Source organism: Engraulis encrasicolus, chromosome 9 (assembly GCF_034702125.1).
Source record: "Engraulis encrasicolus isolate BLACKSEA-1 chromosome 9, IST_EnEncr_1.0, whole genome shotgun sequence".
Taxonomy (NCBI): domain Eukaryota; kingdom Metazoa; phylum Chordata; class Actinopteri; order Clupeiformes; family Engraulidae; genus Engraulis; species Engraulis encrasicolus.
The window spans coordinates 9,664,173-9,679,930 of record NC_085865.1 but is presented as its reverse complement, the minus strand read 5'-3'; the positions used below and the strand labels follow the sequence as shown (position 1 = coordinate 9,679,930).

General features: G+C 42.2%; 1 protein-coding gene across 1 annotated transcript; it reads right to left on the bottom strand.

Annotated features, from left to right (window-relative positions):
- Positions 1-3,812: 3,812 nt before the first annotated feature.
- bdh1 (3-hydroxybutyrate dehydrogenase, type 1) lies at positions 3,813-14,985 on the bottom strand. The gene is made up of 5 exons (XM_063206450.1): positions 14,771-14,985; positions 14,197-14,307; positions 12,912-13,056; positions 6,822-6,974; positions 3,813-5,357 (listed from the first exon to the last, which is right to left on the bottom strand). The coding sequence occupies exons 1-5, from the start codon at positions 14,981-14,983 to the stop codon at positions 4,891-4,893; spliced, it is 1,089 nt and encodes a 362-aa protein (XP_063062520.1). The 5' UTR covers positions 14,984-14,985; the 3' UTR covers positions 3,813-4,890.
- Positions 14,986-15,758: the final 773 nt, after the last annotated feature.

Here is a 15,758-nt window from a genome sequence, read left to right as displayed (position 1 = left end):
GCAGATGTTTTGAATCAAGCCCTTGTTTGTCCTTGAAAAAGGCACCACATGGTTGTTTTTTTTTGTCTTCCATATTTTCACACACTCTCAATGACTGAAGGGGGCACGGCTGTAAACTGTAAGGGCGTCTTTCTATTTCATAAGTGAGTATTGTGTTGGTGCGTCTCCAGGAGACCAGAGGCCAAGAGCTGAAAGCAACAGTAGCGGCCTTTCCCATTGGTTTTTGGGGATCCCACCCCCCATTAACACCATACACACACGCACACACACACACATTAACACCACGCACACACGCACACACTCACGAACGTGCATGCACACACACACACGCACGCACGCACACACACACAAACACACACACAATGTACTACTTCTAGTCATTCTGCACAACACACATATTGGAATACACACACACACACACTCATGAACGTGCACGCACACATGCGCCCACACACACACACACATACATACACGCACACACACATACATACACGCACACACACACTTGCGCACACACAGGCACACAATGTACTACTTCTAGTCATTCTGCACAACACACATATTGGAATACACACACACACAGACTCACGAACGAGCACGCACACATGCGCACACACATACATACACACACACGCATGCACACACGCACGCACGCACACTCCTCCCGTCTCCATTGGTTTTGGGGGGCCACCCCCCCACACACACACACACACACAGAGCCCCAGTACAATGTGCCTTTCTGCTTCAGGCGACCACCACTGCCTTTTGCTGTTAATTATTCCCTCCCACATACAATCTCCATCTCTCTCTCGCTCTCTCTTTTCGAGTCCAGTTCTCCAAAAATCACCACCGAGAGATGTCAGAAACATAAAATCTCAATCTCACACTAAACAAATGCAATTAAGTCATAATTACATCATTACAATGCTGCAGAATGAATACAAGATAAAGCGATATCTATTCAAAAGTGCTGATTGTACAAAATGTGGAAGGAGAAAAAAAAGCATTATTATTGATACATCCTCAATACCATTAACGCTTCCACTTAAACTTCCATTTTAATCATGATTTTGCATGGTTAAAACACTGAATACATTTCCTTCTGTTAACACAGCCACAGGCATTCTTTTCTCAGGAAGCACATTCTGCATCATACAGTAAATGTCATTGGCCGAAAAACAACAAACATTCACATGTAGCATTTAAGTAACACACTCTCAGAAATAAAGGTACAGAACTTGTCGCTGTGGCAGTACCTTAGTACCATTGTGTCGCTTGATTGGTACTCCAAAAAAGATGTGCGTTCAGTTTCTTGCAATGTCAACCAATGCGCATCTGTCACCTCTTTTTTGAGGTACCACCCACGGACCAGTCCAGTCAGTGTCCAGTTATGGGATGTTTCAGGAGTAACTAGAAGGTAACTTTTAAGTCATGTCTATAGTGAGGCTGCAATTCATCAGCCAGTGTTTCCCAAAAACATTTAAGTAGTACTTAGGCCCAAGTAGTACACTGTAAAACATTGCAGCCAGTTAACCCATTGATTCCTGATGTTGCGTTGCACAACATTGGCCCTGGCGCCTGGAGCTGCATTACGCAACATTCAGGCTCATGAGATTTGAGACAACTTTATTAAAAATATCGGTTTGTTTGAGATGAATGAACACGCTCTAATGAAAGATGATGGTCTTAGCGTTTAATGCAACTTCATGCATATTTTTATGTGCTTCAGAAGCTGAGATATTTAGGTTTTTATAGACTGAGGGCAGCTTTTCTTAAAAAGGACTCAGGCATTCAGCACCCCTTTTTTGCAGGTGCCTTAGGCGTCAATGGGTTAAATGCAAAAAAGTAACTTGCCCTGCTGCCTTAAGTTTGTAAGTTAACTCAACTTGAGAAAGACTCGTGTTCAGTTAATCCTCGAGTTGCAGTCCATTCCATTTCCTGCTTCCTCTGTCTGTGGGTTGAAAACCACAATTGCAAAAGCTGGCCTCCCTCTCCTGACCTCACAACCTGTCGGACGTTACAAGATAACATTACACACACATATCAGCAGCTGCTAATAACTAGTGGTGTCAACAATGATCGATTCGACAATGCAATGCAATGCAATGCGTGGCATGGACGATTCAATTCAATGCGGCAAGTTCCAGAATCGATGCAGCAATTTTTTTAAGTTTCAATTACTTCCGTGGATATTTCAGGTGCAAATGAATGTTAAATTAAATAAAAGCACTTCAAAGCACTGAAAACTGCAATACTGATACAGAAAACAGGCAATAAAATGTTGCACAGTAGCTGACTACTTGTATTGCCTCATCATGACTGATGAAACATTTGCTTTGCTTTCAGTAGAAATGTAATGCATTGCATTGCAATGCATCTTAGAATTGAATCGAATCGAATCGAAACCTCCCGAATCGGAATCGAATCGAATCGTGAGGGCAGTGCCAATGCACACCATTACTAATAACCTGTAGGACGTTACAAGATAGCATTACACACACATTGCAGCAACACTGTGACGCGTTCATGAGAGACCTCTATTCACCTTTTTTCACAAGGACGTCAAGCCACCTCTGTTATGAAGTATAGCAGGTACGGTATAAAATAGTGTTTCTCAATTGGTGGGTCGCGACCCAAAAGTGGGTCGCGGAGGGGTCATGGGTGGGTCGCGGAGTCTTGGTGTAAAAAAAACGTAATTCTAAAAAAAAAAGAATCTAACTTTTCCTGCAACAATTTACAACTTTTATGTTGATAGGCTAGTGAACTCTGTCATGAATAATGTCATCTGTCGTCATAGATAAAATCTGAATGTTTATGCGAGATATATAGCGTGCAACCAGTCATTCGAGTCTTGGTTACATTTTGAGAATTGCATTGAATTGACTTGAACGCTAAAAAAATTGGGTCGCGACCGAATGAGAGTGGAAAATGGTGGGTCCCCAGACTGTTCCAGTTGAGAACCACTGGTATAAAATATACTTTATATCCAAGTCACTCGAGTGGCCTTTATTCTATTCTATTCTATTCAATGGGAGAGTGTTTCTCAACCAGGGTGCCGTGGCACCCTGGGGTGCCGTACGCCCCCCTCAGGGGCGCCGCAGAAACATGGCTGACGGTATGTGAAATTGACCTAAATGAAATTATGTAATAGCCTAGAGTACATATTTGTCTAAATGAATAAAATGCGTAGTCAGTGCAATCTTTCATCTACCATTCATGAACAATAAAGTAAATTTAGGTTGCCCCAGTTTGGCCTACACATAGCCTGTCAGAGATAAAGCTGCAACTTCGAATATAGGTTGTGTGACGTCTCCAAATGTGTTACTTTTCTAAGCCTGTGTGGTATCGGATGCGATGCCATACTACGGCTTGTTGGTTTGGGGAGCCTTGAGATTTTTCATGAATTGAAAGGGTGCCTCCTCGCCTAAAAAAAGGTTGAGAAACACTACAATGGGACATCAAGCTGACGTGTGTTTCGGTCATGTGTGACCTTCTTCAGGGCTCTGCTGGACATCGATGAGCAGCACCTGAAGTTTAATGCTATTACTACTCCATAGACTCAACTATTCCTCTCTCTCTCTGTCTCTCTCTCTCTCTCTCCCTACTACAAGTTTCCACAGAAAACAGTGGCGTGTAAGTTTACGTAAGTTTATGCCACTTGTACTTGTTTCGAATGCATTGAAATGAAGGTCGCTGACGTCACATAGAAAAGACCCGGCCGGCATACAGGAGCTTTTGAATCCCTTTTGCACTTCAGTTACTGTCATCACTGAGCACTACAGTGGGCACAGTCCCTTGCCACTGAACCCACGACTGGAGAGAGAAAGGTCCCGTTTCCTTGGTTTTATACAGGAAGTTCAGTCTGTCAAAGGGCTAGGGTTTAAAGTGGTGATGGCAGTGAAACAGGGGTGTAGTGGGCGGCGTGGTACACGGGGGTACCCATTCCACCCACTTCTCCTGAGGTGAAATTAATTAAAAAAAACAAAAAAAAATCCAACAACTTCTGTCCGTGTTTGAATACAAAAAGGATAGAATGAGCAGTGCACACAGCAGTATTGCGGTTGAGTGACCAAACAGATCAAAAAAAGGAGAAGACAGGACAGTAGGTCAGGGGAGTGGTTTGACGTGATAAGTTACCTAATTAATTGATGACGTCACAAATCACGTAGCCCCCTCTTTAAAAATCTCCACTACACCACTGGAAGTGGTATGTACTGCATGTGGGATGGCATCCGTGAATTGATGTGTGTGTGTGTGTGTGTGTGTGTGTGTGTGTGTGTGTGTGTGTGTGTGTGTGTGTGTGTGTGTGTGTGTGTATGTGTGTATACCACGAACTACGCCATCCATCCATCCATCCCCCATTTATTTAAAGGGACACTGTGCAGGAAATGGTCAAAAAAGGTACTGCAACTATGCTGCTCATTGAAACTGGGTTGGCTATCGCCAAATTTGATATTTACATGAAGGTTTACTAAGTAATAAAGAAATATGTTCTAGTATGGTCCAAGGAGAGTCATTTTTGCACCTAAAAATGGCTATTTTTGGAAATTCAAAAAAGCGGTCCATGGAGAAGATCCCCCTTTTCATGTTTGAAAAGTGCAATTTTTCCGGTCATAATGAATACTTAGAATTTGATGGTGGTGGTAAGTATTCATGAAAAAGGTAACATTAGTGAATGGGCAGCATGGATTCTGGAAATAAACAACTAAAAATCTCACACAGTGTCCCTTTAAGAGTGTGGGTTTTTGAGCATTCTATAAAAAGAATGCGTTCTATAACAATGCAAGATTCTACAATTCCATATTGTATTGAATGACGCCCAGAATTCTATAGAACTTTCACTGCCCGAACATTCCCGTCTCACCGGTGTGACGGTACACTCTTAAAGGTTTAAAAGTACAGTCTGTCCGACAGTGCGGCCGGCAGGTGGGTCATGACCTGCATGCGGATCCACCAGTGCGGTTCCATGGGGTTGTAGCGCGTGAACGGCCGCCGCGAGGTGACGGCGTCGGCGATGTCCTCGAGCACGGGCGCCGCGTCCCTCTGACCGCCGCCGCAGTAGGACCGCATCAGGGCCATGTGCTGCTCGAAGTGGCCCTTGCCGTAGTCCTCCCGGACAGCGGGGGGCGCCTCGCGCCACATCTTCTCCGCCGTGGCCGCCACGATGTCACGCGTCAGGATGCCGGTGGCGGCCACGAAGTTGCCCGGCTCGACCAGGGACACCTTGACGTCCCACTGCTTCATCTCGTAACGCAGGCAGTCGGAGAAGGCCTCCACGCCGTACTTGGACACGCAGTAGGCGGAGCGCAGACCGTTGGACATGCGGCCGTACATGCTGGCCAGGTTCACCACGCGCCCTGAGAGGTGGAGACACACACACACACACACACACACACACACACACACACACACGTTAGAGATACGCAGATAAGCAGTAGGCCGAGCTCAGAGCGTTACTCATGCGACCATTCATGCTGGCCAGGTTCACTACGCGCCCTGAGAGTTGGAGACACACACACACACACACACACACACACACACACACACACACACACACACACACACACACACACACACACACACACACACACACACACACACACAGTATACATAATAATATTATTAATAATTAATATTAATAATATATTATTATATTATTAAATTAATAATATATTATTAATATGGTACAAAATGCAGGGTTAATTCACCACTTGGAGGCTTCTCTAGGACTGAATATAATCTCCAAGTGAACAAACACTTTACTGTGTTTTACTGTGTTACAGTAGAGAGCCATTGGAAACCCAGTGCACTCGTGTTGGGGAGGATGGTAAATGGATACCATCCTATAGCCGAACCACACCCAGAACGATAGCCTATCTGTTACCATGATCCCTTCCACTCGTGTCAAATTGCTTAGCGTATATATTACTATATCTTATCTTTATTTATTTTTCTTTTATTAAAGGATCCCCATTAGTTTATGCCGTAGCAGTTCGCTAGTCTTCCTGGGGTCCTAATTCCAAATACATGTAACACATCACATTTCAGATTAATAACAATACAAATAGACATGCCTTGCAAAAAATAAAGAGTTTTTCAAAGATTCAAGTAACTAAAATACAAGAAGATCTCAAAAAGTCAGCAACAAGTCCGGCAAACTGTAATAAAATGCAATGCTGCCACATTGCTGAAAGTTCTCCTCCACACATTTAAAACAAAACAAAAAATGCTACTGATACTGAATGCTATACTACACTGTACTACAGGATTAATGGACCACTTCAGTCAATTACAACATGCTGTTGTAGGTCACGTTACCCTTCACTTGTCAGTACCCGGTGATGCCACATTTTTTGGCTCAGCCCTTTCCGAGATATGAGCTATTCTAATGGGGGCAGCGTTTGTTTACATTTTAAAATAAAATAAAAAAATAACATAGGCCTACTCCAAATATTTTCCCAAAAGGTACTACTGTTTGCTAGTTGTCTGCTGATGTTGCATAACCTTTTGGATGTTTTTGGGAATAAATAAAAATGTTTTTTGAAATGTAAACAAACCGCTGACCCCATTACAATAGGATCTCGGAAAAGGCTGAAGAAGGAAAAAAAACCCTCAGGTACTGACAAGTCCAGGGTAGTGTGAGCATTACAAATGCATATTGAAATTGACTGAAATTATCCTTTAAGTTCTACACTATACTATACTATACTGTACTGTACTGTACTGTACTGTACTGTACTGTACTATATAGTATAGTATACTGTACTATCCTGTAGTGTACTACACCATACTGTATTGTACTATAGGATACTGTACTGTACCTTTGGACCTGCGTATGAGTGGCAGCAGGGCCTTGGTGACCCGGATGGTGCCGTACAGGTTGACCTCTGACACCTGTCTGTAGGTCTCCATGGAGGTGAACTCCACCTCTCCGAAGGTCGAGACGCCAGCGTTGTTCACCAGAGCCCATAGACCTGCACACAGGGTTCCCACTCTAATTCAGATATAAAATTCCATGATTTTCCATGACTTTCCAGACCCAAAAAAACCTGAATTTCCATGACCACTTCCATAAAAAGAAATGACGTTTAAAAGTTCTTAAAAGTGTGAAAACTGAAGATTATCTTCACCCCTAGAGTAGACGCCTAGCCACCGCCAGACTTCAGTGGGCTCATTGCATTGTAGTATTACCAGTAAGAAACAATGCTATACACCAAACAAAAAAGTTTTTGCTTTTACATAATTGTTGAGACAATTCCATGATATTCCATGACTGTGCATGCAAAATGGTACAATTCCATGACTTTCCATGACTGGAAAAAAAATATGAAATTCAATGATATTCCAGAAATTCCATAACCCGTGAGAACCCTGTGCACAAGACAGAGAGGGGGTGGGGGGAATTATTCAGGACACTGTGTTTATGTTTATATTAGGGCGGTCCTAAACGATTAATTTTCTCCTAATTAATCTATCAACTATTTTTTTCGAATTGTCGATTAGTGAAACGATACATTTTTCAAGTACTCTAGCACTTTAATATTCAAGGAAATTGGGGAAAAAAAGTTAAAATTAGAGCTCACAATAAGCTTTAAATCATGATGGTAGCTTATTTACTCCGAGATACAACGTCCAATTCATACGTGCTGGGCAATTTTAGGTTTCAATAAAGTAATAAAGCATTAGTAAAGTAAGTAAAAAAACATTGAATTAAATGAAACGATTAGTCGACCATGAAAATTCTTGTCGACTAATTTTTATAGTCGATTAGTCACGATTAGTCGATTAATCGTAGCAGCCCTAGTTTATATGATATGACATAGTGGTGCCGGGGTTAGTATAGGCCCCTGGACTGAACTGTGTGCCGTAATTCCCCATCTGATCCTCTCTCTCTGTCTGTGTCTGTATGGTTTTGAAGGTGTCAGCGTGTGTAAAGCTGCTTTTGTGTCTGTGCGCGTGGACGTTGTTTTCCACTCCATTGTGTGTCTTCTAGACTTCTGTGAGTGTGTCAATATGATTTGGGATGGGTTTTGATTGGGGTGGAGGTGTCCAAGCAGGAATACTAGACTAGATTTGAATCTACTTTAAGTAGATTTAGTACATTTTCGTCAGAGCTGAGGAGATTTTCATAGATGCCGGACGTGTTGAACTTGGTACAGCGTCAGTTTAATTTGCTGTTTTCTGGCGGACACCTCTATTTGCCTACATTAGCCTGTGAAAGGGTAGCCAGGCAAAACTGGGACCCCAAACTGTATCTGCTGCCTACAGCTTGAGGTTTACTAATGTTCTACAGAACTCTACTAGTTGGCATCCATTACCTTTGCACTTGAACCAGTCCTCTACAGTACAATTTGACCACTGTTGGCACGTCTGAACTCTACCAGCTGAGTCAGCCTGATTATCATCGACTTTCAAATCTCTTCGAAGCTGTTGCGTCACTAGGAGGGCACGGCCTGGCTACAGCTGAGCAGGACTGGGGCACTGAGGACAATGGTAGTAACTATATAACCAGATGTGTCCCGGTCAGTCACACTGTAGCAAGTAGGGCTGTAACGGTTACCGGTTTTCACGGTAACCGCGCTTAAATATGATGACGGTGAAGATAACCGTCTGAATTTTAAAATACGGTGTTATCTCGGTGGGTTACCTTACCGCACACCGTTACACCGGGATATCTTTCATCCCAGACACTCCTAAATAGTTTGACGGTGACGAGACGTGAGTGACAATATCTGCATTTCCATAACTCACCTAACCGTACAGAATGTTAACAGTGGAATCCGCTTATAGTGGTCACGTTTGTCCGAGGAGCCAATTTGAACACTGTAAGCGGTTGATTACTAAAACCGAATTTGTAGGCCTATTATTTCACCTCTTTTTTGTCTCTACCTGTCTGCCAAAAATGAGCGCTGAGAAAGACGAGGCTTATATGCATTTCGAAGCATAGACCACGCACGGGTCGTCATCTCTTATGATATCAAATACGTTTGTAAAGTTCCCATTCGACAAACGTCTTCTGGCGAGTTTCTGCACAGTGTGATTCAGGTTATGCATGCAAAACGCGGCTAGACATGGGCACTTGAAATTGCTACACCGATAAATAACACACTGTTGCATAGCCTGCTGTAGCCTACAGTAGTAGCCTAGCCTACAACGTGATTTTTTGACACAGTTTTAAAAAGCCACTCTAACTGCTTGGAATTGGGAAAGTCGCGCTGGGCTTGCTGGCATAGGAGAGATGAGAAGGGCGAGGGGGAGTGGGAGGGACTCGTGGGGAGACGCAGCCTGGAGCAGTTTAAACACAAGGTAGCCTCCTGGGGAATGCCAAGCTTCGCCGAAACATCTCGTTGGCTCGTTTTTGGTAATTTTTCATACGTGTCGAAGAGCCAATGTTTTTCGTTCCCAGAATATGAGAGCCATGATTCAAGTGCTTGCTGCCCGGTGTCAAAGGCTACGTTGGCTAGCGAGACAGAGGCATGTGTGCACAGCCTCATCACTAGAGAGGTTCTGTGTAAACAGGTTGCGTTGCGTCCCCACTCACTAGTCGAGCCATGCCTGCAGTTCACTGCGGTGCTGTCGGGAGAGCACAACCCATTCACTGTATGGAGTTTGCACAGCCCGCATATCTGAAGTTACCGTGACCATCTGTTTTCTTATTTCGGGGAAAAACACATATCTAGTTTCTGTATGGCGCATGGCCATATGTGTTTACTAACTGTAAAGGGGTCACGTGAAAAGGCGTTGGTCATATGGAGGTAGTCCATTCGAAAATGCAAAAGCACCAGGGGAGGGAAAAATCTGCGATCGTAACACAGTAAACTGGTTTAGTTATAGTCGGGTTGCACATGTGGTTGAAATACAGTGAAAAAACTACATATGCTCTAACCCCATGGATGCTAGAGGAGCATTTTGACACCATGCATGCTAGGATTTATCCACGTTTTCGATGTCTACTCATAGAAAGGTATGGAGACGCCGTGAAAGTGGGGGCTTGGGGTGAAATTTGAAACGCGACATTTTGTAATAAATTAACAACAATAACGCACAAACAATATGTTCAAATATCTGTAAAGTAGTGCTAAAACATTCTTCAGGGTCTAAGCTTTCAAATACTGTTCCTGTGTTTATTAGGCTACACGAGGATTAGGCTATAAATGATTGCGCAATGTAAGGTTTTTGTTCGAGGTTTGCGGTACCATGTCGCCTTTAGTGTCGGCATTTAAAAAAAAAAAAAAAAAAAAAACCGCGATAATACCGTAAACCGTGGTAATTTTGGCCACAATAACCGTGAGCCTAAAATTTCACACCGTTACAGCCCTAGTAGCAAGTGCACATTGCAGAGCATTTGTACGCTGACGGCCTCCACACACTAACTTGGACACTTCCCCAGAACATTCTCAAGCTCAAACAGACACACACACACACACACACACACACACACACACACACACACACACACACACACACACACACACACACACACACACACACACACACACACACACACACCAGAAGCTGTTATAATAGGTTATGGATTTCACTAAGGCGTGTTGATAAAATGTTTAGTGGTTTATTTCCAGAGGCTTCGGGAGGAAGGTTTACTAATGTTCAACACCAAACTCTGTTACAGTAGCTGGCGTCCGTTACACTCAGCTGTGAAAAGTATGCACAGACACAGACATCAATAACGCAACACCTTCTGATTCACCAGGCTGCAGTGTTCTCACAAGTGACGCACAGTAACAACTGACAATTGCAGACAGGACCCTAGGGCAAGACATTCATAGGGCCCCCCATACGGCCTGCCAGGGTCACTAGGGCTAGCCTGGGCGAAAAGTCGACTGTTGACTCTGTGAGCCAAGAGGAATCCGTCACTGTGGGGGGTGGGAGATGGTCCGATCTTACTCTGCCATTTAAAGTCATTGGAGTTCTGAATTCAAATTAAAACCCGTCTTGTGCTTTATAGCATGATTGATACGATATAGCGTCACAAAAGCATACAAATAGCAAAACGAAAGTGTGAATATACAGTCCCAGGAAAAAGTTTGTACACCTTTTGAAATTTCTTACATTTCTTTCAAAATTTATCATAAAACATGGTCTGATCTTCCCGGAAATCTCAAGAAGGAACAATCAGAGTCTGCTTTAACTAATTCCACACAAACATTTACATGTGATATATTTTTATTGGCCATGAGGCCATAACATTCACAGGAGAGCAGGGCATAAGTAAGTACACCCTTGCATTAAGTAGGTTTTAACCCTCAGTTAGTTGCAATATCATCAACCAGACTTGTCCTGTAGTTGCAAATCAGATTAACAAAACAATCTGTTTGTATCTTGTCTCCCTCTTCTTTAGAGAACTGCCTCTCATCAGCAAGGTTTGTGGGATGTCTGGAGTGCATAGCTTTCTTGACTTCATGCCATATAATTTCAATTGTTTTTTGTCAGGGCTTTGACTGGGCTATTTCAGAATGTGTATTTCATTATTATGAAGCCATTCTAAAGTCGATTTGCTTCTAAAGTATGGGTTGTTGTCACATTTCAGGACCCATTCTCTTGTGTGCTTCAACTGTGTGACAGACTTCCTCACGTTTTTTCTGTAAAATATCACAATAAACTTGAGTTCATTGTTTCACTGATAATAGCAAACTGTCAAGGGCCTGAGGCAGCAAGGTAGCCGCATATAATGATGCTCCCGCCACCATACTCAGAAGAGGAGATGTAACCAAGAAAAGCTTAAGATGGGATTCATTCTGCCAATCTAAAATTAATGGGGTTTCTGTCCAAAAAAATATTGCTGCACCTTTGAGGTTTACGAAAAAGCATTTATATGCTTCATAGAATTACTGCAAAATATTCTGTAGACCAACGTTGAAACCAAAGTTGAATTGTTCAGGGGAACACACAATGTCATGTTTGGAGGAGAACTGGAGAACCACACCTTCACCAAAACATCATCTCCACCTTTGGGTATGGTGGCGGGAGCATCATTATATGCGGCTACCTTGCTGCCTCAGGCCCTTTTCAGTTTGCTATTATCAGTGGTTAAATGAACTCAGGAGTTTATCAAGATATTTTACAGAAAAAAGTGAGGTAGTCTGTCACACAGTTGAAGCACACAAGAGGATGGGTGCTGAAATGTGACAACAACCCATACTTTAGAAGCAAATTGACTTTAGAATGGCTTCATAATAATGAAATACACATTCTGGAATAGCCCAGTCAAAGCCCTGACAAAAACAATTGAGATTATATGACATGAAGTCAAGAAAGCTATGCACTCCAGACATCCCACAGACCTTGCTGACGAGAGGCAGTTTTCTAAAGAAGAGGGAGACAAGATACATCCAGATTGTTTTGTTAATCTGATCTGCAACTACAGGAAACATCTGTTTGAGGTTATTGCGAATAACTTAGGGTTAAAACCTATTGAATGCAAGGGTGTACTTACTTATGCCTTGCTGTCCTGTGAATGTTTACATCTTATGGCCAATGAAAATATGAAAACTTGTAAATGTTTGGGTTGAATTAGTTAAAGCAGACTCTGGTTGTTCCTTCTTGTGATTTCCGGGAAGATCAGACCATGTTTTATGACCAATTTTGACAGAAAGGTAAGAAATTTCAAAGGGTGTACAAACTTTTTCCTGGGACTGTAGTTACCTTAACCAATCAGTGACGGACTTTGCGGGTGAGTTCTGCGTCACCACTCTCACCACTCTGTTTGCTGATTGGCTAAACACTGAGAGAACCGAGCTGGCGGCTTTTACCAGACGATGTGCGGAGCCAAAATCTTTGGGTGGAGTACATAGGATGGCGTCGCCAGGCTACATTGGGGCCCCCACCACCAATAAAAGAGAGCCCAGTACCCCCCTCCCCCCGGCACCATTAGCGCCACCCCCGGTACTCACCGCCGTCGCCTGCGTCTCCCAGACTGGTCTTGACGAACTCGGCAGCCTGTTGCACCTCCTCGTCACTGCAGACGTCCAGCTGCACCACCTTCAGACGCTCCGAGTGCACCTCCTCCAGCTCCTTAGCCCCTTCGCCTCCCTTATCCTGATATGAGGAGGAGGAAACGAGGGGGAACCATTTTAGTTACACTGCTTCACTTATCTTTACTTTTGTGGGCGTCTGTGGGTTGCTTCCGAACAACATCTCACTGTATTTATAGAGACAATAAAGCACTACTACTAGCCTACTACTACTACTACTACTACTACTACTAGTGCAATAATGAATACCAATACATCTATGCAGATGACATTTAATTTCAGAGATGTGGGGGGACAGTCATCCTGGTCACTGTTTGATGCAGCAGAACATTTTTTTGTAAAAGCAACGTTGTTGTTAGATGACAACGGTGGTAATTAGGAGGACTGCACAATATATCGAAAATGTATCGTTATCGCGATATCACAGCTTGCAATACAAGTATAGCAATTTTTTAATAACAGCAAATTTGGTGAAAATTTTAAAAGAATGTATTAAAAATGTAGACATTTTAAGTCGATGCTGTATATTAGCCATATATTTCCTAGTAGAAAATAATGTTGGAAATAAAACATTGCTCTCAGTTGTTTTACACATGATAAAGTGTAGAATGGCAAACAGAGAGGGGAAAATGAATGCATATATGTTATCTCTTATCGCATATTTTTCTAATACCGTGCAGCCCTAGTGGCAATGACAAAAACTCTGCAGTAATAAAATGCATCAGTGCAGCAGCCCTTTCCTAAGCAATGTCCCGCCACTGGGACGTTGTAATAGACAATGAAAAAAAACTTAACTACCATAGTACTACACCACTATGACAGTGCACAGGGCCTTTAGTAATACATTACGACTTAGTCATTGCCATTCTGGTAACAGTTTATGTATAACAGGGGTAGTAGTACCAATACAGTGCAGAGATTACATTTTTTTTAAAAAGGGGGGGGGGGGCACACAGTCATCGCTGGTACTATTTGATGCTGCAGAACATTTTGGCTGGTAAAAAAATGCTGTCTTTACATGGCATACATACCTGTGGCAATAACAAAACAAAAAAACGAAACAAAAAAACAGTAAATTAACACTTGAAGTGTCAGGTTTGCAGGAAGGGGCCTTCTCTCTATGTAATTGGAATGGCATTCATTCAATTCCACTTTTGACAAGCAAAGCAGTCAACTACTTGGTGTTGCTTTATCTTTGACTTACCTTGAGCAAGCACCCTGCAAACACTGTGAACCCTTTCGAGTGAAGGTGTTTGGCCAAAGCATGACCAAATCCACTGTCACAACCAGTTATGAATACAGCTTTTCCTTCAATCTACCAAGGGGAGAGACACAAAGAGAAAACACACACCACAGTGAAATGTTACTAAATATCCTGCAACATCGGCTGTTAGTTACTTTCTTGCACATAGGCCTACTACAGTATGCAATGCTATTTCCTGGGGAGGTTAAATACCTTTCTGTTGCATGCCAGTATTTGGTGTTCTATAGTAGTTCTGATATGGCATTTGATTTGAACGTGCTGCCATCAAATGAATCCCACATGCATGCAAACATGAATACAATTGACAACAAATAGACAACGCATGCACACTTACACTAGGGATAGCAGCATTGTCTACGTGAGCAACCTGTGGCTACATTTCTTATTTATCCTCCTGCTGCGTCGCGATATCAGGTACAGTAGAGACGTTACACAGTAGCCTACACTCACACACTGATACAAAACAAACCCTTCCTGCCTGTCCTGCTGTCCTGGACATTGGAGCTCAGCTTACCTTTACCGTCCCCCTGGGAAGCCGAGGCATTGCCACATACAGCACGAATAACGAATACACAACCACGACACATTCCGTAACGCTGGCCTCGGGATAACCGACGCACCTCGCGAGGAAATTCAATGCAGCCGGGAGACCAAAGCCCAGCACGAGTGTCAGAAATACAGAAAAGCCCACTAGAAATACAACTCGGACGTAAGGCAACGGAGCCATTTTGCGAAGTTCCGCTTCTGAGCAAAACTGTTTGGAGGTTGGCTTGCACCAGGGGTGTGCGCGCAGGATTTGCGCCCTACGTCACCAACGCGAGCCTCTCGTGCGCTCAAACATGCCAGCACAGGACCAGTGGCAGCGTCAGCAGTCATATTTGTGTGTACTATAATAATCTTGTACCCAAACCTTTTAAATCTTAAGAATTAAAACTCTCCCACAGCCATGTGAAAATTAGTTGCTAGCCTGGTTGGATGTAATGGCGATTCCAGAACAATCTGGAGGTTGTGAGGTTGTGGTTACTGTGAATATAATATAATATAATATAATATAATATAATATAATATAATATAATATAATATAATATAATATAATATAATAGAATAGTATAGAATAGAATAGAATAGAATATGTTGTTTAATATAATATAATATAATATAATATAATATAATATAATATAATACAATATAATATAATATAATACAATATAATATAATAGAATATAATAGAATAGAATAGAATAGAATATAGCCTAATAGAATATAATATAATATAATATAATAGAATATGTTGTTTAATATAATATAATATAATATAATATAATATAATATAATATAATATAATATAATATAATATAATATAATATAATATAATATAATATAATAATAGAATAGAATACTTCAGTCATGCACGAAGTAGAAGTAGCTCACAATGAGACAGCTCAATTCACTCTGCAGTGCAAATTTGTGTGTACGCAACCGAATAAAATATAATAATAGGG

What these genes read in the sequence shown, in the direction of transcription:
- bdh1 (XM_063206450.1), bottom strand. Translation starts at nt 14,983, where the DNA reads ATGGCTCCGTTGCCTTACGTCCGAGTTGTATTTCTAGTGGGCTTTTCT. An exon ending in TTCCCAGGGGGACGGTAAAG is followed by an intron (nt 14,308 to 14,770) that starts GTAAGCTGAGCT and finishes TCCCCTTGGTAG; the next exon opens with ATTGAAGGAAAAGCTGTATT. An exon ending in ACTCATACGCAGGTCCAAAG is followed by an intron (nt 5,358 to 6,821) that starts GTACAGTACAGT and finishes TCCACCTCTCAG; the next exon opens with GGCGCGTGGTGAACCTGGCC.